The 25630-nt window shown below is 38.1% G+C and overlaps 1 protein-coding gene across 14 annotated transcripts in view; it reads left to right on the forward strand.

The window, feature by feature from the left end:
- Positions 1-25630, forward strand: part of LOC133446996 (protocadherin gamma-C5-like) — a 320234-nt gene that overhangs the window by 100006 nt on the left and 194598 nt on the right. Inside the window, exon 1 of one of the 14 annotated variants that reach the window (XM_061725358.1) lies at positions 5750-8136. The exons of 12 other annotated variants lie outside the window; for them this stretch is intronic. In XM_061725358.1, coding sequence (XP_061581342.1) covers positions 5755-8136 — 2382 coding nt within the window. In that variant the 5' untranslated portion in view covers positions 5750-5754. Of the gene's footprint in view, positions 1-5749; positions 8137-11161; positions 13489-25630 lie in introns of those variants that run through there. One more of the 14 variants, XM_061725371.1, reaches the window with a different exon arrangement.

Genomic DNA, 25630 nt, shown 5'->3' on the forward strand with positions numbered 1-25630 from the left:
TGCTATTGAATGTACATATATTCTCTCCCAGGTGCTGAATTTACAACCAAGCACGTTAGATGCTAAAAGACAATATATTCAATTTATTTTAGAAATTGTATACAGCCTCCCATAAAATCTCATCGCCTTAGGTTATTTTAACTCACGGTGGCGCTGTGCACCAAGATTAATATATTTCAGTTCTAACCTTTGGAGTGGACAGGCATTCGTGTGCTCTTCTGTATAGAAGCGGTCTATAATCTCGGATTTGCAGTCCCTGTCGTGGTTTCTGTTTTTTCTCTGCTAATTTTCTCGTTGGTGATTCCTCAGTAACGATGGATTGGAAAATTACCCTTCTTCATGCGTGTGGATATTATTTGTTATTTCTTTGGTCTCATGTCGCGTATGGAGACATGAGCTATTCTTTCCCAGAGGAGATGAAACGAGGATCAGTTATTGGAAATGTTGCCAAAGATCTGGGGCTGCAGGCGGGGATACTTTCAACCAGAAGAGCTCGTATTGACACGGAGGAGACTGATAAACGTTACTGTGACATAAACGTGAACAGCGGAGAGCTGATTGTGACGGAAAGGATTGATCGTGAGTCTCTTTGTGGCAAAAAAGCTTCGTGCATCATAAAGCTGGAGCTGGTCCTGGAGAATCCTCTCGAAGTCAAACGAATCAGTCTTCATATTCAAGATATTAATGACAACACACCGAAGTTTAAGAACGAATTGATCAATCTTGAAATCCATGAGTCGGCCGACAGGGGAGCTCGCTTTGTGATAGAAGGGGCGAACGATGTGGATGTGGGGCAAAATTCAGTTCAACAATATAATCTACAGAAAAATGATAACTTCGTTTTAGGTGCTGATGGAAACAAAATAGAGCTTGTTCTTGATAAAGAGCTTGATCGTGAGAAACAGAAGGACATTGATTTGGTCCTCACAGCTCTAGATGGCGGCTCTCCTCAGAGATCAGGTACAGTAGTCATCCACGTCACTGTGTTGGATGCTAATGATAACGCACCAGTATTCAGCCAGGACATTTATAAGGTCAGTCTGCCTGAAAACTCTCCTGTAGATACTTTAGTGGTTACAGTGAGGGCCTCTGATGCTGATGAGGGAGTAAATGGAGATGTTACTTATGATTTTGGACATGTTACTGAGGATGTGATGGAGGCATTTAGTATCGACACTAAAGCAGGAGACATACGTGTAATTGGTGATGTTGATTATGAAACGACAACATCATACGAAATACGCGTACAAGCAAAGGATGGATTTGGGCTCTCATCTTATGCTAATATAATAATTTCTATCATTGACGTAAACGACAACGCCCCTGTAGTCAGTCTGAAATCACTGTCAAATCCCATATCAGAGGACACACCACCTGGTACAGAGGTGGGAATCTTTAATGTGCAGGACAGAGACTCTGAGAATAACAGACAGGTCCGCTGCTCCATTCAGCAAAACGTCCCCTTTAAGTTGGTTCCTTCCATTAAAAACTATTATTCTCTGGTGACCACAGGACAACTGGACCGTGAACTAGTGTCTGATTACAACATTACAATCTCTGCTACTGATGAGGGCTCTCCACCTCTGTCCTCCTCTAAAACTGTTCAGTTATCTGTAGCTGACATCAACGACAACCCACCTGTGTTTGAGGAACAGTCCTACAGCGCATATGTGACTGAAAATAACAAACCTGGCTCCACTTTATGTTCCGTTAGTGCTCGAGACCCCGACTGGAGACAAAACGGTACAGTGATTTATTCTCTGTTACCTGGTGAGGTGAACGGTGCCCGGGTGTCCTCCTATGTATCTGTTAATGGAGACACGGGGGTGATCCATGCTGTGAGATCGTTTGATTATGAGCAGTTCAGGAGTTTTAAAGTTCACGTGATGGCCAGAGACAACGGATCTCCTCCCCTCAGCAGCAACGTGACCGTCAGTGTGTTTATATCAGATGTGAACGACAACTCTCCTCAGATACTGTACCCCGCCCCAGAGGGCAGCTCCTTCATGACCGAGCTGGTCCCCAAAGCTGCACATGGAGGCTCTCTGGTGTCCAAAGTGATAGCAGTGGACGCAGATTCCGGACAGAACGCCTGGTTGTCCTATCATATAATCAAATCCACTGATCCTGGACTTTTCAGTATTGGTCTCCACAGCGGAGAGATCAGGATCCAGCGGGACATTTCAGAATCTGACAGCATGAAACAGAATCTTATTGTAGCAGTGAAAGATAACGGACAACCCTCTCTCTCTGCCACATGTTCCATCTATTTACTGATTTCTGATAACTTGGCTGAGGTGCCAGAACTGAAGGATATTTCTTATGATGAGAAGAATTCCAAACTAACTTCTTATCTGATCATCGCGCTGGTTTCTGTCTCCACCTTCTTTCTGACCTTCATCATAATCATTTTGGGCGTGAGATTTTGTCATAGAAGAAAACCCAGACTGTTGTTTGATGGAGCAGTTGCCATCCCTGGTGCTTATCTCCCTCCTAATTACGCAGATGTTGATGGCACAGGAACTTTACGCAGCACTTACAATTATGACGCCTACCTGACAACAGGATCCAGAACCAGTGACTTTAAGTTTGTTTCATCTTACAATGACAACACGCTTCCTGCTGACCAGACTATGAAGAAATGTCCCTCAGACTTTGCTGATGCCTTTGGTGAGCTGGAAGACTGTACAGAGGTATGAATACATTCAAATACATTTTATAAATGTCTTTTAAAAACAATCGAATGTTTTATATATTTGAATTCAATCAATAGCATGAATCCAGACCATGAATGTATCAATGTCTTCCCCACACCTGTCTTTGGACCAAGTTTACTTTTCCTCTCAGTTTTCCACTTTAAAATAACTGGTGCTAATCTGAACATAGGACTTCACTGCATGGCCCCAACATTATCTTTGTTTGGACATAGATTTATTGAAGTTTTATAAATTATAAAAATTATATTTTCAATTAACCATTTTATTTCAACTTTTGCTTGTTTTCTTCAATACATCTCCTGCAATCAACATTGGAGTATAAGACAAACTTCTTATTTATCTTTAATATTCTTTTTACATCAACAAATCTTCTAAAGTCAAGTTATAACATTTTTACAATCAATATGTATTTTTTCAAATATATGAACAACCAATCTTTTTATTATCATGATTATCACCTTTATACCAGAGATGTTTCACAGGAAGAACACATTTATAACACACAGTTAATGGCTTCTCAGCCAGTATCTTTTTAATGCTGTTTTGCATAAATGATTCTGACATGGACATATAATTATTATCATCTATTCAATCACTCTTCTGCCTTTGGAAGTTGTCTTATAACAACAGGCTTGAGTACAATTATTCATGTTGGTGGCATCATTAGATATGTGTAATAATTATCTTCAGATGTTCTTAGTTTTGCTTGAAGGTTTAGCTTACACTTGATTTGATGCCTTTATTGCCATTGTACAAAATAATTTGGGGTCCTGAAATGCTTATAGGTGAGAAAGTAGTGAAGACAGTGTTCAGGATGGTGTCATGGTGAGGACCCAAATGCAGCACAGGCAGACGGGATATTAGTCAGTAACTACTTTTATTATTCAGTGCAGTTTTTAACAGTTTATACAGTAGCAGGGTGAAAAGTCTTGGCTCACAGTGATCTTCTGCAAGATCAGAGGAGTGAGCCTGGTGTCGCTGACTGAAGTCAAAGCCAACAACTGGTGAAATACCTGGTTGACAGGTCCAGTGGTGAGCTGTGTAGCAACAGAGAACAGCAGGTGTGTAACCCGGAAGGGAAGAGGCGATACTCGAGGTCGACGACAGAAGGCTGAGGTAATATCCAGGGCAGAGACGAGGCAGGCAGGTCGGGGACAGGCGAGTTCAGCAACAGGTGATCAGTCCGGCGAAAACCGCTGGAAAGTCAGGCATGACACAAGAACCATCTGGCACTGAAGCTGAGACAGAAGCAGGCTTCAGTGCAGCCAGAGCTGTCACAGGTGTGGACAGTTGGCCTGAAGAGGAGGCAGGGCTAAGAGTGGAGCAGAGACAGGGGATGAGCAGACTGTGACAGGTTCTGGTTCTTTAAAAAAGGTTTACTGACATTATATTTGCTCTGGGGTGTATTTGCTTTCTTCTTGTGTTTTAAGTTTGTTGCCAGTGATTCACTGTGCTTCTTTTCTTTTTATTCATGTATTTATTTTTGTGACACACTTGCTGTTTTTCCGCTTCTGTAATGTGCAGCAAGAGTACCGCTGATTAAGTCTTTCCACAACCATTGCTTTGTCATCACTGCATGTCTGACCTCTTTGATTATGAATTATAGATATCAGGAAAAGGAAAAAAAAAAAGAAAAAAAATTGTGTTGTAGTCAGTATATTTAAATTGATAGAGGACATTTTATTCATAACACTGGAAAGCCAAAATCATTTTTATTTAATTCATTTATTTTCCCTTTGTTAATCCAAATTATGTCCTGGGCAAGAAATTCATACAGCTTTGTTCTTAGTTTCCAACTTGACAGAACATCATTACCTATAAATCTGCATCGTCATACAAATGTTGTCGGTGTCAGTGGCTGTGGCTTTTTATCTTTATTGAGATGTTAAATACAACTTATTTGTGTACTAATTCATCTGCTGTTCATTGCCAGACTACAAACAATTATTCAGTGTCTATAACATGATGAAGTACATACATCTGCTTTCTTAGAAGGTTTCTATGCACCGTGACTGGTGAGGGATATGGATGATGCTGTACTTGTAAGAATATGTCATGCTCACATAGATAAACATTTTATCGATAGCCAGACAATTTATTTCAAATGATTATATGGACAGAAACAGTCATTTACAATAAATTCAGAGGGGTTGATTTCTCATATGAGCTTCATATCATAATTCTGTATTTTTCATAGGCTGTAAAATAAAATATTTTTGTAGACAGTTTGTTTCCCTGAAAACTGTCAGCATAAAATGTTGTTTTTTTTTATCTATAAATAATATTAGAAAACAAACTCAATGCAATCAAAGCAAAAAAAATGTAAACCATTATGAGTCTTTTTACAACTTGATTAACGATGAGAAATATAATATTTCTAAAAAGATTTTTTTTGTAAATGATAAGTCTGTCTGGTTGTGAAAAAATATCACTCAAACCAGACTGATGTTTTAGCTTTTTTGTTGTTTAGTTTTGAGGCGTTTTCCCTTTTTTTTCTAAAGGAGAAAAGCAAATCAAAGTGAGGAAAATTAAGCATAACAGAAGGTTGGCATCACCTCCCAAGAGTGATTATCAACATGCAGGAATTGGAATCACTTACCCGGACAGACAAGTGTCACAAAATATGAATAAATATTTAAAAAAATGTAAATCTCATAAAATCACCTGATTACTATAAAACCAATTTAATTGGATGACCTCAATATGATATATATTGTACAAACTAAAACTGAAGCATATCAATTAAGAAACAAAATTAAGGAGCAACAAAACTTGAATTGATTATTTAACTAACCATTTACAAATAGAATATCGTGTCAGAAAAATGACCACCTTTTAGGTTATTTTAACTCACGGTGGCGCTGTGCACTAATATGAAGATGTTTCAGTTTCTCTCACCTTTGGTGTGGACAAGCATTCGTGTGCTCTTGTGTCTAGATACGGACCATAAATACGGATTTGTACTTGCAGTTCGTGTTGTGGAATAACCTTATTGTTTTCCTGATTTTATTTACCATCTTTTTTTAATTCCTCAGTAATGATGGATTGGAAAATAATCTTTCTTCGTGCGTGTGGATATTATTTCCTCTTTCTTTGGTTCCATGTCACTTATGGAGACATGAGCTATTCTTTCCCAGAGGAGATGAAACGAGGATCAGTTATTGGAAATGTTGCCAAAGATCTCGGACTGCAGGCGGGGATACCTTCAACCAGAAGTGCACGTATTGATAGCGAGGAGACTGATAAACGTTACTGTGACATAAACGTGAACAGCGGAGAGCTGATTGTGACGGAAAGGATTGATCGTGAGGCTCTTTGTGGCAAAAAAGCTTCGTGCATCATAAAGCTGGAGCTGGTGCTGGAGAATCCTCTCGAGCTCCATCGCGTCAGTCTTCATATTCAAGATATTAATGACAACACACCAAAGTTCAAGGATGAATCGATCAATCTAGAAATCCAAGAGTCAGCCGTGAGGGGAGCTCGGTTTCTAATAGAGGAAGCGCACGATGCGGATGTGGGGCAAAATTCAGTTCAACAATATAGCCTACAGAAAAATGATAACTTCGCCTTAGCTGCTGATGGAAACAAAATAGAGCTTGTTCTTGATAAGGAGCTTGATCGTGAAAAACAGAAGGACATTGATTTGGTCCTCACAGCTCTAGATGGCGGCTCTCCTCAGAGATCAGGTACAGTAGTCATCCACGTCACTGTGTTGGATGCTAATGATAACGCACCAGTATTCAGCCAGGACATTTATAAGGTCAGTCTGCCTGAAAACTCTCCTGTAGATACTTTAGTGGTTACAGTGAGGGCCTCTGATGCTGATGAGGGAGTAAATGGAGATGTCACTTATGATTTTGGACATGTTACTGAGGATGTGATGGAGGCATTTAGTATCAACAATAAAGCTGGAGACATACGTATAATTGGTGATATTGATTATGAAAAGACAACATCATATGAAATACGAGTAAAAGCGAAGGATGGGTTGGGGCTCTCATCTTATGCTAATGTAATCATTTCTATCACTGACGTGAACGACAACGCCCCTGTAGTCAGTCTGAAATCACTGTCCAATCCCATATCAGAGGACACACCACCTGGTACAGAGGTGGGAATCTTTAATGTGCAGGACAGAGACTCTGAGAATAACAGACAGGTCCGCTGCTCCATTCAGCAAAACGCCCCCTTTAAATTGGTTCCTTCTATTAAAAACTATTATTCTCTGGTGACCACAGGACAACTGGACCGTGAACTAGTGTCTGATTACAACATTACAATCTCTGCTACTGATGAGGGCTCTCCACCTCTGTCCTCTTCTAAAACTGTTCAGTTATCTGTAGCTGACATCAACGACAACCCACCTGTGTTTGAGGAACAGTCCTACAGCGCATATGTGACTGAAAATAACAAACCTGGCTCCACTTTGTGTTCCGTTAGTGCTCGAGACCCCGACTGGAGACAAAACGGTACAGTGATTTATTCTCTGTTACCTGGTGAGGTGTACGGTGCCCGGGTGTCCTCCTATGTATCTGTTAATGGAGACACGGGGGTGATCCACGCTGTGAGATCGTTTGATTATGAACAGTTCAGGAGTTTTAAAGTTCACGTGATGGCCAGAGACAACGGATCTCCTCCCCTCAGCAGCAACGTGACCGTCAGTGTGTTTATATCAGATGTGAACGACAACTCTCCTCAGATACTGTACCCCGCCCCAGAGGGCAGCTCCTTCATGACCGAGCTGGTCCCCAAAGCTGCACATGGAGGCTCTCTGGTGTCCAAAGTGATAGCAGTGGACGCAGATTCCGGACAGAACGCCTGGTTGTCCTATCATATCGTCAAATCTACTGATCCTGGACTTTTCAGTATTGGTCTCCACAGCGGAGAGATCAGGATCCAGCGGGATATTTCAGAATCTGACAATATGAAACAGAATCTTATTGTAGCAGTGAAAGATAACGGACAACCCGCTCTGTCTGCCACATGTTCCATCTATTTACTGATTTCTGATAACTTGGCTGAGGTGCCAGAACTGAAGGATATTTCTTATGATGAGAAGAATTCCAAACTAACTTCTTATCTGATCATCACGCTGGTTTCTGTCTCCACCTTCTTTCTGACCTTCATCATCATCATTTTGGGTGTGAGATTTTGTCATAGAAGAAAACCCAGACTGTTGTTTGATGGAGCAGTTGCCATCCCTGGTGCTTATCTCCCTCCTAATTACGCAGATGTTGATGGCACAGGAACTTTACGCAGCACTTACAATTATGACTCCTACCTGACAACAGGATCCAGAACCAGTGACTTTAAGTTTGTTTCATCTTACAATGACAACACGCTTCCTGCTGACCAGACTATGAAGAAATGTCCCTCAGACTTTGCCGATGCGTTTGGTGAGCTGGAAGACTGTACAGAGGTATGAATACATTCAAACAAATTTTACAAATGTCTTTTAAAAACAATCCGTTGCTGCAATTGTTTTACATATTTGAATTCAATCAATGGCATGAATCCAGACTATGAATGTATCAATGTCTTGCCCACACCTATCTACCTTTGAACCAGGTTTACTTTTCCTTTTCTTCTCCTCTTTTAGTTTTCCACTTTAAAGCAACTGTTGATAATGTGAATTTAGGACTTCACTGTATGCCCGCAACAGTATATTTGCTTGGAGATTGATTGAAGTTTTATTAATAATAATAATTACCTTTTCAATAAAACATTTTAACTCAACTTTAGCTCTTTTTCTTCAATACATCTCCTGTAATCAACATTAGAATATCAGGCAAAGTTGTTATTTATCTTAAATCTTTTTGTTACATCAACAAATCTTCTAAAGTCAACATTTTCACAATTAATATGTTTGTTTTTATAAAACATGAACATAACAACAACCACCATTTTTATCATTATTATTAACATTATACAAGAGTTGTTTTAATGGAAGAATACATTCATACATTTTTTTCATGGCTTCTCAGCCAGTATCTTTTTAATGCGTTTTGGCATAAATGATTGTGACATGGACATAAATATTATTATTATCATCATCAATTCAATCACTCTTCTGCACTTGGAAGTGTTCTTTTGACAACTGGTTTGAGGAAAAGCATTCATGTTGGTGGCATTGTTGGATACGTGTAATAATTATTGTCAGGTTTTCTTAGTTTTGTTGAATGTTTAGCCTACACTTGAATTGATGCCTTTATTGCCATTGTACAAATGAATTTGGGGCTCTGAAGTGCTTTTTTTAGGTGAGAAAGTAGTGAAGACTGTGTTCAGGATGCTGGTTCTTAAAAAGAGGTTATTGACGTCATATTTGCTCTGGGGTGTATTTGCTTTCTTCTTGTGTTTGAAGTTTGGTGCCAGTGATTCACTGTGCTTCTTTTCTTTTTATTCATGTATTTATTTTTCGTGACATACTGGCTGTTCTTACTCTTCTGTAAGGTGCAGCAAGATTACCGCACTATGATTCAGTCTTTTCACAACCATTGCTTTGTCATCACTGCATGTCGGACCTCTTTGATTTTGAAGTATAGATATCATGATGAGAAAAAAAGAAGAAAAGAGAGCTGGTGTTGTAGTCGGTATTCAAGTTGATAGAGGACATTTTATTCATAAAACTGCGAAGCCTAAATCTTTTTTATTTAGTTTATTTTTTCTTTGGTAATCCAAATTCGGTCCTGAGCAAGAAATTCATACAGCTTTGTTCTTAGTTTCCAACTTTACAGAACATCATATTACCTATAAATCTGCATCGTCATACAAAAGTTCTGTCGGTGTCAGCGGCTGTGGCATTTTATCTTTATTTATATGTTAAATACAATATAATTGTTTACTTTACTCATCTGCTGTTCATTGCCAGACTACCAACAGTTCCTCAGTGTCTATAACATGATGAAGTACCTACATCTGCTTTCTTAGAAGGTTTCTATGCACCGTGACTGGTGAGGGATATGGATGATCCTGTACTTGTAAGAATATGTCACGCTCGCATCATAGAAACATTTTTATGATAGCCAGACGATTTATTTCAAATGATTATATGGACAGAAGCAATCATTTACAATAAATTCAGAGGGGTTGATTTTCTCATATGAGCTACATATCATAATTCTGTATTCTTCATAGGCTGTAAAATTAAAACATTTCAGTAGACAATTTGTTTCCCTGAAAATTGTCACGATAAAATATGTTGATTTTTATTGTCTACAATTTACATTAGAAAACAAACTCAATGCAATTCAAGCCATACATTGTTAATCATTATGAATCTGCTTACAACTTGATTAACGATGAGAAATATAATATCTCTAAAAAGATTTTTTTTTTAAGTTAAGTCTGTCTGGTTGTGGAAAAATATCACTCAAACCAGACCGTTGTTTTAACTTTTTTTGATGTTGTTATAGTTATGAAGCTTTTCCTTTTTTTTCTAAAGGAGAAAAACAAATCAAAGTGAGGAAAATTAAGCATAACAGAAGGTTGGCATCACCTACCCAAGAGTGATTATCAACATGCAGATACTGAAATCACTTACCCGGACAGACAAGTGTTTCACAAAATATGAATAAATATTTTCTTTTAAATCTCACAAAATCACCTGATTACTATAAAACCAATTTATTTGGATGACCTCAATATGAAATATATTTTGCAAACTAACTAACTAACTGGAGCATATCAGTTAAGAAACAAAAGATTAAGCAGCGACAAAACTTGAATTGATTATTTAACTATAACCATCTTTTATGAAGGCAAATGAGGTGGTTTACAGTCATCTAAAACCCTGACTTTCATATCAGTCCAGCTTATGGACAAAAGTTTCAATGTTCTATGATATAAAACTCATGGGAAAGTGCAATAGAACATATTAACTGTAACCATATTATTATCTCCATCAGGTGTTAAAGGTCCATCTTCTTTTAGATGCAGAAGACATGTAATATCTTTGATATGTTTTACAGTATATAGTTCATATTTGGAGACCGTTCTGGAACACTAATTGCCCCCCATGAATTCAACATTACTGTCTTCAGTCAGATCCTTCATCAGATCCACACAGCCATGAACATCCACTCTCATTTTATTTTAGGAATCTTGGGTATGCTCCAACATCAAATTTGCCTTTGTGGATTAATACAATATTGTTGAACTGCATTTACAAATAGAATATCATGTCCGAAAAATGACCAGCTTTTATGTTATTTTAACTCACGGTGGCGCTGTGCACTAATATGAAGATGTTTCAGTTTCTCTCACCTTTGGAGTGGACAAGCATTCGTGTGCTCTTGTCTCTAGATACGGATTTGTATTTGCAGTTCGTGTTGTGGAATAACCTTATTGTTTTCCCGATTTTATTTACCATCTTTTTTTTAATTCCTCAGTAATGATGGATTGGAAAATAATCTTTTTTCATGCGAGTGGATATTATTTCCTCTTTCTTTGGTTCCATGTCGCTTATGGAGACATGAGCTATTCTTTTCCAGAGGAGATGAAACGAGGATCAGTTATTGGAAATGTTGCCAAAGATCTGGGGCTGCAGGCGGGGATACTTTCAACCAGAAGTGCACGTATTGATAGCGAGGAGACTGATGAACGTTACTGTGACATAAACGTGAACAGCGGAGAGCTGATTGTGACGGAAAGGATTGATCGTGAGGCTCTTTGTGACGAAAAGGCTTCGTGCATCATAAAGCTGGAGCTGGTGCTGGAGAATCCTCTCGAGCTCCATCGCGTCAGTCTTCATATTCAAGATATTAATGACAACACACCAAAGTTTAAAGATGAATCTATCAATCTAGAAATCCAAGAGTCGGCCGACAGGGGAGCTCGGTTTCTAATAGAAGAAGCGCACGATGCGGATGTGGGGCAAAATTCAGTTCAACAATATAGCCTACAGAAAAATGATAACTTCGTCTTAGCTGCTGATGGAAACAAAATAGAGCTTGTTCTTGATAAAGAGCTTGATCGTGAAAAACAGAAGGACATTGATTTGGTCCTCACAGCTCTAGATGGCGGCTCTCCTCAGAGATCAGGTACGGTAGTCATCCACGTCACTGTGTTGGATGCTAATGATAACGCACCAGTATTCAGCCAGGACATTTATAAGGTCAGTCTGCCTGAAAACTCTCCTGTTGATACTTTAGTGGTTACAGTAAGGGCCACTGATGCTGATGAGGGAGTAAATGGAGATGTCACTTATGATTTCGGACATGTTACTAAAGATGTGATGAAAAAATTTAGTATCAACAATAAAGCTGGAGACATACGTGTAATTGGTGATATTGATTATGAAAAGACAACATCATATGAAATACGAGTAAAAGCGAAGGATGGGTTGGGGCTCTCATCTTATGCTAAAGTAATCATTTCTGTAACTGACGTGAACGACAACGCCCCTGTAGTCAGTCTGAAATCACTGTCCAATCCCATATCAGAGGACACACCACCTGGTACAGAGGTGGGAATCTTTAATGTGCAGGACAGAGACTCTGAGAATAACAGACAGGTCCGCTGCTCCATTCAACAAAACGTCCCCTTTAAGTTGGTTCCTTCCATTAAAAACTATTATTCTCTGGTGACCACAGAACAACTGGACCGTGAACTAGTGTCTGATTACAACATTACAATCACTGCTACTGATGAGGGCTCTCCACCTCTGTCCTCCTCTAAAACTGTTCAGTTATCTGTAGCTGACATCAACGACAACCCACCTGTGTTTGAGGAACAGTCCTACAGCGCATATGTGACTGAAAATAACAAACCTGGCTCCACTTTATGTTCCGTTAGTGCTCGAGACCCCGACTGGAGACAAAACGGTACAGTGATTTATTCTCTGTTACCTGGTGAGGTGAACGGTGCCCGGGTGTCCTCCTATGTATCTGTTAATGGAGACACGGGGGTGATCCACGCTGTGAGATCGTTTGATTATGAACAGTTCAGGAGTTTTAAAGTCCACGTGATGGCCAGAGACAACGGATCTCCTCCCCTCAGCAGCAACGTGACCGTCAGTGTGTTTATATCAGATGTGAACGACAACTCTCCTCAGATACTGTACCCCGCCCCAGAGGGCAGCTCCTTCATGACCGAGCTGGTCCCCAAAGCTGCACATGGAGGCTCTCTGGTGTCCAAAGTGATAGCAGTGGACGCAGATTCCGGACAGAACGCCTGGTTGTCCTATCATATCATCAAATCCACTGATCCTGGACTTTTCAGTATTGGTCTCCACAGCGGAGAGATCAGGATCCAGCGGGACATTTCAGAATCTGACAGTATGAAACAGAATCTTATTGTAGCAGTGAAAGATAACGGACAACCCTCTCTCTCTGCCACATGTTCCATCTATTTATTGATTTCTGATAACTTGGCTGAGGTGCCAGAACTGAAGGATATTTCTTATGATGAGAAGAATTCCAAACTAACTTCTTATCTGATCATCGCGCTGGTTTCTGTCTCCACCTTCTTTCTGACCTTCATCATCATCATTTTGGGCGTGAGATTTTGTCATAGAAGAAAACCCAGACTGTTGTTTGATGGAGCAGTTGCCATCCCTGGTGCTTATCTCCCTCCTAATTATGCAGATGTTGACGGTACAGGAACTTTACGCAGCACTTACAATTATGACGCCTACCTGACAACAGGATCCAGAACCAGTGACTTTAAGTTTGTTTCATCTTACAATGACAACACGCTTCCTGCTGACCAGACTATGAAGAAATGTCCCTCAGACTTTGCTGATGCGTTTGGGGAGTTGGAGGGCTGTGCAGAGGTATGAGTTCATATGGCATCAAATTCAACAACACATGCCTCACCAATATATGTTCATTCAGTCACGTGTGTGAACTCTTTAAGATTGTGGTCATTTTGATAATTCAGTCTGCTCAATTTGTTGCTTTCCCCCTTTTTTATTTTTGTCTTGGCTTGTGACAGCCTCTAGTAATATGGAACCTTTTTCCTTTTCGAGTACTATTTTCTGTTTGCTTAACTTTTCACCTTCTTTTTCTAACGTCTTCTTTGTCTTTACTTTTTTATGAAGTGCATTTTTATCATTTGGTCAGTTCATATAAAGATTAAGTTCCCCTTTCATTTGAATCTGGTGACATTTTACCCCTGCTCACTTTGTTGCAGGACATGCTTGGTTTTAATCTCATCACACATGTATTTAAAAAAAAAAAAGATTCTTAATGAAAAAAAGTTGTACATATGATAGATATTGTACAATATGTCACATCTTTTTCACCAAAATAAACGTTTATTTCTAAGTGATATATGAGATTGAGCATGAATTACAATAGTCCTTTTTTTCAATTAACACATTTTTTACACATTAAAGCGACACTACGTAACTTTTCCACCTTAATATCATATTTCCAGAGTCATTGTGATGGTACATCAACTTCCAACAGGTTTAATGACACCTCTGTCATGATCTGAGGGGGTCTGTATTGCTTTCACTGGGACTATGTAACTTTGAGGAGCATGGTAGGAACCCTGCCACACTAAAAAACTACAAATTTTACGACTTTGACTGCTTTACGGCACATACGTCACTTCCCCCTCCTTCCCGATTCGTAGTCGAGACAAAAATGGGCGGGGCTTGGAGCGCAGAGGCTGAGCTCAGCGGAAGCTGGTGTTGAGCTAAACGAGGAGTTGGTATCATGGCCGAAGCAGCGAAAAAAACGAAGAAAATAAAAGTTTTAACGGAGCGGAGGAGGCGAAAAAAAGAAAGCGGGAGAGTAACAAGCTAAATGCCCGGTGGAGAATAAACATTGGCCCGGCGTTCACTCGCTACAAGCCCTTGCAGCCGCCGTCTTGGACGAGATGGTTGAAGGATGTAAAGACGTTCATCACCTTCAGGTATGCACTTTTGTCAACACCTATGTCAGTGTGTTTTACAAAAACAATTATCCTGAAACTACTACAGCTGGTGTAAGTGTTGTATCAAATGTCAATATCTATGTAAACCTTTTGACTCTTCAGGTCTGTATATACAGATACTTATACACTGATGGTAAAAGCAACACATTTGTAGATATAGTAAAATATAGCCAGAAAAATGAAATATATAGGCAAAGTATACACTTCCAGATGAAAAAAAATACAATATAAACACCATATAATCATAAAAAATAAATCTACTTTGTTGGAATTATATTAAAATAATAACAAGAGTAGTAAAAGAAACCTTATGGTGTTTATAATGTGTCGTTTTATCTTGTGAGTGTATAAATATATACATTTCTCTAATTTTTCTATAGCTATACATAACTTGCTTTTACTTTCTGCATAATTACAGTGACTTCAACAAAGAAAAAAATTCAAACTTGTGATCAACAAAATATGTTGAATGATTTATAGGTCAGTAATTATCAGAAAGACATAATGTTTTTTGTATCTTTATTCTCACACTCTGCAGGACTACATCAGATCTGGAAAACTTCCAGAATCACATCCTCATGCAGGGAAGGTTCTCCTACTCCAGCAGTGAATCGCACGCGGACTCTCCCAGCACGAAACATGGATGGACACAAGATGCTACTGCTACTATAGTCATTGTATTTATTTACAGTAACTTCTTACACTGTTTCATAGTTCAGTTTTTATTATCAGTTCATTATTTTTAGTTTATTTTTCTACTACTCTATTTACACTTGTTTACTTTATTCACAGTAATTTATCCTGTCATACAGTTGTTCATTACTGCTACTGTGATACAGATTACTTATTGTTTATAATAAGTATGTATGGGATAACTGCTGTCACTATGCAAATGACAAAGTTCAAGAATGTTCTATTTTCTGAAAGGTGTTTAAATAAAAGTATGTCTTGTTTTGCACAAATGTCTTTATTTTAAACACACAAAGACAACTGTACAGGAAAAAATGGAACAAAACAAAAAAAAAACAATATCAAAATATTTGCAGTAATCCTCATAAAGGTTCCATTCTAGAGAAGACAGGGAGCCCTGAAACCAGTGTACTGTCCCATTGGGTCTGGAAAGGTGTCTCTTATTTTCCAAACATCATGCTGGCAGAGCACAAACTGGCGATATGTTTATATATGCATATATATATGATATGCTGCGTGTCGGTTCTGTCTTTGTGGGGGTTCAAACTCTGATGAGGTAGAGGTAGAGGTGTTCTCACGAACAGCAGATTCCTGATAAAACAAGAGACAGAATTGTTATGATACAAATGTAAATGTAGAATTCTATGATCAATAAGAATCAAAATTAGAATGTTTTCACATACTGGGGATTCGTCTTGGGTTTTGGTAATTCTAAAATTACTGACAATATCAACAACAGACAGAGAAATAATAGTGATCATAAAAATGTGTAATTCGCAATGAGGAAGCTTTATAAAATAATAATACAATTGAATAGAATTACAGCACTAGAGGAAATAATGCAATGCGAAGAAAATGTATAGAAATTTTCTAGTATTTTTCCTGAGAGCTGTAAAATTGTGCAGGGCTGATCTGCAAAATATAAGGAATGGGCATTCAGTTATTCACAGGTTATAAAGTATTTTTTTATTTTGTCAGTAAGTATGTTGGACTACTAATTTATGACGAAGTCCCTCTAAAAACCCTGAAAGGAAAAAGGTGCAGAGCGTATGAGTTTGTAGGGCGCATTATCTCGCTGAAACAACTTAATAAAACCAAGTTGAACTTAGTGTTTTTCAACATCGTCATATTATATTGTTTAGCCAAAAATAGATACATTACCTCTTCATTATCCATCCTGCAAACGACCGCTGAAAACAGAAAAGTATTTTTGAAAGTCCGTCCCGTCTTCTCTCATCAAAACAAATGCAGCGGCGGGGACGGGGGTTTTCCGGCAGTACGCGCTGGTGCTCATGGGAAATGGAGTGTTCTTTCTGGTAAAGCACTACCGATTTTTGTCCAAAGGAGGCGCCAAACTCAACAAAGCTGAAAGTTCCGTTGTGCTGCTTTAAATTGGTACATTCACAGTATGATACATTAAGAGAGCATATCTTCCACACTATTAATTTATAAATCTATTGCAACCATTCCATTTGTATTATAGTTATACTAATGCCTTAAACATTTGTGTCAGAAATGCTGCTACTCATTTAAAAAGTCAGAGTTAACTGTTACTTGCAATTAGCCTTTGAAATATATCTAAAATTCATGTGGTGTTTCTTATTTTACTTAAGCTCAAACTTTGTTTCATACTCATACGTGATATTGGAGAAATTCATTTTTTTTTAATGGTTTTATGCTATATTAATTTCATAAAAATTAAACTGAACACCACTCCTATTGCCTTTCTGTCTATTCACCTTCATATTGTTGTCACTGTCGTCAAGTGATAGTTAAATGTGAGCTTTTTGACAGATACTTTTCATTTATTTATTCATACATTTTCTATTGTTTTGATGCTCCATTAATATCCAGATTTAGAGCACCGAGTTGTGTTCTAATGAAGAATTTACACTGAATAAAAACCCACTTAGACCTATTAGGTCTTTAGATGATGATCGTATACATATTATGGTATGTGGTCACTGTTGTGACTTCCCTGCTGTGAGGAGTACACGTCACAGCAAACTGCTTCATATAGAGACTAATTCACTGTTTTGCCTTAGGTAGGAGCGCTGGGTGAAAAGAAAAATGGGAAATAATATTAATATTAATAATAATAATAATAATAATAATAATAATAATAATAATAATAATAATAATAATAATAATACATTTTATATATAACGCACTTTATATTTAGTATTCTCAAAGTGTTGTACATGCAACTTGGTTAATTACTATACACTTATTTCTTTCTGCCACTGTTATTTAGCTGTGAAGTTTCATTCAGTGAGCCAGTTTTATTGATGCAAGTTTGTCAAATTGACTGTGCCGGTAGCCGACTGGGCTGTCTCGCTTTGGCTTGGTCACGTGACCTGCATGTTGCGCCAAGTTGTGGCATTGTGTAATAATCTTACACTGATCCATATTTGTAGAAAATGGATGCATAATATTTTATTATTGTTGTCTTCTGCAGACACCACAAACCAAACATACTGCCGTGCACTACGGTGTCTCATTCATTTGGATAGAGGTTGGATAGAGACATGCAGACAGGAATTAATGGGCAACGAAGTAGACTGCCATGAATGATTCAAAATTATATTGTCAAAGATCCCTTAGCTGCCCAACAAGGGGCCTGATGTAAAACAGTAAATTCAGCACTGAACAGTTCCTAGGTTTTTCCTTTTTTCTTTCAACAGCTATTATTTTCTAGATCTATTATATATCCAAAGTCTATCTAGTTATTTAATATATACCTTTGCAATATACGTGTTACATCTCTCGTGATGTTATAGTAGTTTGAGGCTGTTTATGCCTTTCCACAGTTATTCAATACAATTTGGCTGAATGTCAACACAAGTTGATGGAGTTCCTTTAATTCACTTTGATGTTTCTAAATCTGGATTGTTAAACAAAGCCATTAAATAATAATAATAATAATAATAATAATAATAATCTGTGTGTGCTTATGTATACATACTGTATATATATATATATATATATATATATATATATATATATATATATATATATATATATATATATATATATATATATATATATATATATATATATATAATATTTCACATTAGTGTAAAATAAATGATTCATTATGATTCATGATATATTGCATAATTCTTACATACATTAAACACATGTATTAAACACATGTATAAACAGAATGTTCAAGTAATAATTACTGTATTTCACTATAATTTTTTATAGTTTTAACGATAAAAAATGGGAAATAAAACTGCAAGTGAACGGAAAAATGGTGAATAAGTGACAAGTGATATGGTAACAGTATTGATGTTATATCACATCAATTACATCATATTTATAGTGTCTATTACAATACAAGTTGTCTCTAGGCGCTTTCTAGACACCCAGAATATGACCCCCGACCAACTATCACTCGACATAAACGATGGCAAGTAAAAACTCCTCTCGTAGGAGAAAAACTTTAAGCTAAACAGTGGCAAGGGAAGAAACCTTGAGCAGGTCCTGGCTTATAAGGGGGGACCCCACTTTTATATTTATTCATTTATTTTACTTTTACTCCAGAGGTGTTTCTTGAAATTATTGTGTTGTGGACAATAAAACAGCTCACCTCTATTTTCATCTTTTAATTTTGATCACACTAAATAAGGAAAAAAACCTTACTGTGGAATGGTTATGTAAATATCTTTTGTCTGATGTAAGGATGGGTCAGCAGCTGACCAATGTTCCCTCTATTAAGATGAAGACTGAGGCGATCAACGCTTGCCATAACTACTGCTTGAGGTTCTTCCCTGCAGTCTAAATGAACACGACCACCTGGAAAAACAGAGAGGCAAAGGACAGAAAAACAGATCAACAACAACATTCATTATATATCATGCTGGTACATATCTTCAGTGAAAAGAGAAGACCCGCCTCAACCATCTTGCTTATAGCAAGTTCCATTTGCTTATAGCAAGTTCCATTTGCACCTTTTCTCTTCTGAAAGCAAATGTCAGCTCCATCTTTTCTTTCACAACAAATCCATGTGGTGTTCTTGTCTGCATTTCACTAACCAGCTCTTTGCGGACATCCTCAAAGCCTGCCTGATCAAATCCAGTTGGAAAGTTAGGCAAGTTGACGTCACCCTTCTTACTTGATATTTTTTGTTAGCTGGCTCTCCCTCTGCTGAATGGCGTCCACATTTGGCTGCATTAATGTGTTGCATCAACAACAAGGTTCTTCAATCAAGCTTCAGCAGTCTTTCAAGTTAAATGAAACACAAGCAATGCATATGCTTTGATTTTCAAAAAACAAAGTGCAAAAATAGGTAGATTTACCAATTCAACAAATGTATATTTTTCACAAAGACAGAAAAGTGGTGCATAGTAAAACTTAACTGGTAGTTAAGACTCAGTATTTAGAGCCATCCTCCATTCCAAAACCAAGAAACAAAGGATATCTCCTAAGAACCCATAACACTAGTAATATTCAGTTACCCAGGACAGCTGTTGTTCAGTTCACTGTTGTACTATGAAAGTGGAAGTAAACCATGAGAAAAGACATCCACTCAATTTTCTATTTTCATGTATACTGCCATCAACATAACATTTAGGAGTGATTTTAAAACAAACATTTAAATAAGTTCACAAATAGGTTCTTTGCAGTCATCTGACCCATTCCCTGACTTCTCAATATGACTTTTTACAAAACACAATTAAGCTTTTTTTGACTATACTTCACGAACTAAAACTTAGATTAATCAAAATGGGATTAAACGTCCAACCACTTAAGTACAATAAGCAACCAATTATCCGTTCGTGACTGACTATAACTTACTAAGAACTTTGGTTGGAGGTTAGTTCCAAATTTATGAGTTTAATACTCAAATTAAGTATCTATTTATCAGGATCCCTTGCTATTTTAAGGATATGCAGGCAGTATAACTACCTATTGCAAAAGAGCATTTTTCAAACTCTGAAGTTTTGGTCTCAGGTTACCTACAGCAAGGTTGAGCATCACCCTCTGAATGAAGTCAAAGGTGTTCCTAAGTCTTTTTGGATAATCCAAATGAAAAGCGCATATTAGTCCAAATGTAAAACAAAAAGCTTGTGCATGGATTCCAATGTCATCCATGACAATAATACCTTCCAGTATGATAGCAATGCTGGAGGGTTCAAGGTGCAGAGTATGTGGACCTCGCTGCTGTTGGTCTTCAAGTATAACAGTCAATAACCCAACAGGAACTTGTGCAACATCTGTGATGCTATCAGTGTCCTGCAGATTTAGAGGAAGGGTAAAACGGATTTTTTTTTTTTTTGGTTTCATAGTGCAAAACCCTCAACATACCATATTATGCAATACTTACAAACAGACTTGGAAAAAAAATCATATAAAAACCGCATCATATTTTCCCAATCATAGCTGGTTAGCAGGGTGTGTGTGTGTGTGTGTGTGTGTGTGTGTGTGTGTGTGTGTGTGTATATATATATAAACTAAAATATTGTCAGAAGGAAGAACTTTTCTTGCACTTATATAAAATGAGAAGGAATGCATACCTTTGTTTCAACCTAGGAAATGATTTCCCTGAGTGTCCTTCCAATTATTTTGCTTTTAGATTTTAAGATCTCAAGGAAACGTGGGATATTGCGGTCCAACGACTCAAGGAAATCCCGCTCAAGATCTTTACTTGCAACTCTTGTGAATCCTGCAAAGACTTTGAAGGAGAAAACAAACCAAACATTTTGCACCAAGTTAAGACTTCATATGCAAACTATAAATGGGATAGACAGTTTTGCATCATGTAGAACATTTGTGTTTTTATATTAAGGCATTATGTATAGTTAAATTAGTTACCTTTTTCCTTATTCCCCCTAGCATGCAACAATCTGTATTTATTTAGTGTAGCTACTTGTTTTCTTAACTGTTGTTTACTGAAAAGAGACGGCCATCGTTCCAACATACTTTTCACAAAGGGCTGCTCTTCCACAATTTCTTTGCTACTTAATGAGAAGGTCTGGTTCATCAGCTGATTCACATGGACTGTATTTGGGAATCTTTTTTTCATTTCATTTTCAAGCAGCTGTTTCGAGCATTCAAGTGTTGATGCATCTTGACCCTGTGGAAAATCTGGAAGGAGGTTTGTCTCACGTCTTCTGGGTCTCTTCAGGCTTTTTCCAGGTGGCTCCCCCTCTGGATTCTGCTGTGTTCTCTTATTGCTGTTGACGGTCAAATCTGTAATTCCACATCTGCGCAGTTTTGGAACAGAGATTACCCATTTTGTATTTGAAAGCATCCACAGCAACTCGTGGTTGACCCTGGCTCAGCTGGGTGCTTAGAAATCAGTGCTGCAGCAACAGTGGTGAAGTGTTCATCTTGAGGGTAAGCCGAGAACTTATACATCTCCTCAGATAGCTTTTGGAGAATGTCATGTTTCATGCATGTGCCATCTCTCATATAAATTATGTTTCCCTGTCTCAGTCTATATTCCATATTTACGGAGAAATATGGCACCTCAAATTAAGAAGGCCATGGGTCACGTGAGGTCAGTGGTGATGTATCTTCAGTGCAAGGCAGTATGATTGTGTCAGATGACCCAGATGAAGACTCAGTCGAGGCAGAAGACAATGCACTAGCTGAAAATGATGAACCTGCTGCAGACAATGCAAAAACTACACTTTCCAGGGAGACAATCTTCAGTGTTGGTCTATCAGGCAACTCGGTTATATCCGTGAGGTTACAAAAAGCATTGTTGAAATCTGGGTCTTCATAGTGAAGCATGAAGTCATATTGCTGATTAAGACTTTTTTTCAACTCGCTTATTAGCTCTTCCAGAGTATTTGTTTTTTTCCTGGAAAGATACTTTTCAAATGTCATTTTCAGCAACCAACACCCTCACTGGCCAGGACTGGTCCATGGTTCTGAAAGAATTAAATGGGACATCAGCACAAAATGTAACGCTTTAGGGTCATAAACAACTTGCCTTTTACTCTGTAGGCAGAGAGAGGAAAGACATAATTAAAGTCTTTCAACTGGGTTACTAGCAAATATGAGCTACATCTGCAGACTTTATAAGCTCTAAGGTGCTCATGATACCATGCAAATAATTGTCTACAAATGAACAAAACATTTGTATCCACAACCAGCACCTGCTGAATCTGCCTAAATTCTGGAAGGCCTGTGCATGAACCAACAGACCCCACCATGTCAGATGCATACTTAATACCATCTATGCAAATAGATGTTGCAGTAAGGACTGTGTTTTGAGGTGCAAGCCTAGCCAACAAATGCTGCTGCACATTGTCTGGGAAGGAAGAAATCATGACACTCTTTACTTTGTCCAATTCCAATGCTGGTTTGAAAAATGAAGCAGAATCTAAATGATAAGCTATAAACTTCTGATGTCTATCAGCCAACGTTAGAGGAACATTTCTGAAGGTGTGGGGCTCCACGAATTACTTGTAGAACTTGTGCTTTCCCTCAAATCTCATTGTCCACACCTCTACAAGAGGAACAAATACATAAATGAGATGGGGATAATGCTCCAAATAATGGTGTTTTGGACGGAGTCTGTAGTGAGGGAATGCGTTTGAAGTAATGTTCTATGCTTTGACAACTTGAAATCCAGATAGTGGAGTGACTCCTCAGTAAACCTTGTACACATGACCAACTCAACCACATCTTTCAAGCACAGTAAAACATCCCATGCTTCATCTCCTTCAGGGATATAATGGCCAATCAACAGGGGGAGGAGTCTGATCAGGCTCCAATTTCAGGACCGTTACCTCCATGATCACTTCTGCTTGAGGACAAAACAAGACCATGACTGGCATGTGTGGGAAGTCCAGTAGGATGCCCAGATGGCAAAGCAACATGGTGTTGAATATTTTAGAAATTGTCTGAGGCTGGTTTGTTTTGTCTGAATGTGTGTAGGAAAATTATTTTATGGCATGATTCATCATCTCAAGTGTGAAGAACACTTGAGTCACTTTCCTCTCTTCTTTACTTTCTCTTTCCCTGTCACTGTTGCTGTCACAAAAGTACCAGCTGTTTTGAGTGCCTCTATTCCATTTTGGTAAAAATTGAAGAAAACTTAATGATATGTCGGTTTGGTGCCGTGGTCCGCCTGTTAGTGAGCTACTATGAGGAAAAAGTAAGTGTTGTGCATATGGCACATGAGCGCTACACTCATCTGGTCATTTTTTGCCAACTGTAAAAACCACTATTGACTGGTTAACTGAGGAGTTGGCCCGCTATAGGGTGTCCGATAAGAACATGAGCCAGAGATGTCAAATCATTACTTTGTGTGCAGTTTATTGTGAAGCTGGTACATGGTATGTGGTTCTGGTTCTGTAATACAAACAGTGGCTGCTTGTCAATAGGGGGCGCTAGGGCGCCGCCCCCATTAAAATTACAGGGGAAAAAAACGTCTCATCTATTCATTCACACATGCACTAATATACTTGGGAAACAGTTAGGCAACAAATATAATATATTTAATTTTCTCAGATGGCAAAAATAAGAACCTTATTGATCCCACATAGGAGTAATTCATGTTATATCAGCTATAGAGAACAAGGTATTGCCGAAAAACAATATATATCCCCCCTCACAAAATTAAAAATAATAGAGAAACATATTTTCTCATCAGCACAACATATTTAAAATTTTTCAAATAACAAAATAACATATTTGAACCATTTTTCAGACAATATCTGTCAATATCTCTATAAAATAACTGAAAACATCAGTTCAATTATGTTCAAGTAGAGTTTATAGTTGTGTTGTAATCCCCACTCACCAGTGCGCCCCCCCCCCCCCCCCCCAATTTTTTTTTATCACCAGCCGCCACTGAATACAAACAATAAACAATCATGTATAAGAATTATACACCTCTGTATAATAACCAAATGAAATATCTATATCTTAAATGAAATATCACTAGATATAAACACAGACACTTTCCTATCAGTGTTATATCTAGAATTACCATATATAACAGAACTACCAGCATATAATAAGAATAAGAATAAGAATAAGAATAAGAATAAGAATAAAAATAATACAAACAGTGGTGTAAACATTGCTCTGCTCATTTAATAGCTAACTCAATTGAACATGACACATGACTAACTAGGCTACAGTAACTACGGACTACACATCATGAACACAACGTCGTAAAGTAATAAATGCAACTCTCTCATGCAATCAATATATACTCACGTTTGATACACACATAACATTGCAGTCCACAGAAACAGCTAACACTGGTACTGCACTCGTCGCGGTCCGCTTCTACAGCTGTCTGGCTGCGTGTGTAACGAGCAGGCGCCCCATGCGCTGTTGCTTGCTCCTGATTGGCTGGGAGCGTCTGGGCATGCAGAGACCGAATGGCACTGCGTGAGAGAGTGAGAAACTCGCGCAGCTCTAGCCTTGTCCACACCAACCATAAAATTTAAAATGAGTAATTCTGCCTACTACTACTACTACTACTACTACTACTACTAATGTCATTTAGAAGACGCCTTTATCCAAAGCGACTTACATCTTAGAGGTCAACACAAGCACAAAAATCACATAGGAGGTATACAGCTGGATAAGTGCTGGCCAGACTGCTGAGAGTCCAGTTGGACACAGGTCTTGCCACGCCAGTGCTAGAATATAAATATATATATATATATATATATATATATATATATATATATATATATATATATATATATATATATATATATATATATATATATATATATATATATATATATATATAAAGCTATGTCTAAGAAGACACCATCTTGACGTAAATGCATGTATCTAGATGCCGAAGTGCTCCTTAAAGAGCTGAGTCTTTAGCTTGCTCTTAAAAGTAGGTACAGACCCTGTAGATCGGACCGAGTTTGGTAGGTCGTTCCCCCATCGGGGAACAGTGGAGGAGAAGAGTCTGGCTACTGATTTCACACCACGCTGTGGTGGAATCACCAGGCGTCTTTCACTGGCTGAGCAGAGCTGTCGAGAGGGAGTGTAGCTCTGAATTAAGGAGTGAAGTTATTGAGGAGCCGTTGGGTAATTGTTTGGTAGACAGAAACAGAGCTTTGAACTTGTTGCGTGCTGCAACTGGACGCCAGTACCTTGTTGATGTCTTCGTTTTTATAAAATTTGAAAATATAATTTAACATGTAGGTCGCCATTGTTTTTTACGTTCTGGGTAGTACGTCACACGGTGGCACCTGCTAACCCCCGTCCACTGTTCTGACACCCAGAAACAGATGAAAACACAGCTAAACAGGTGACGGCGCACCAGAAACACAGATGAAAACACAGCTGAACATTAAGGTGACGGCGCACCTACAAAAAAGTAAAATAAAATTAAAAAAAAGTGC

This window comes from Cololabis saira, chromosome 7 (genome assembly GCF_033807715.1).
Source record: "Cololabis saira isolate AMF1-May2022 chromosome 7, fColSai1.1, whole genome shotgun sequence".
Lineage (NCBI taxonomy): Eukaryota > Metazoa > Chordata > Actinopteri > Beloniformes > Belonidae > Cololabis > Cololabis saira.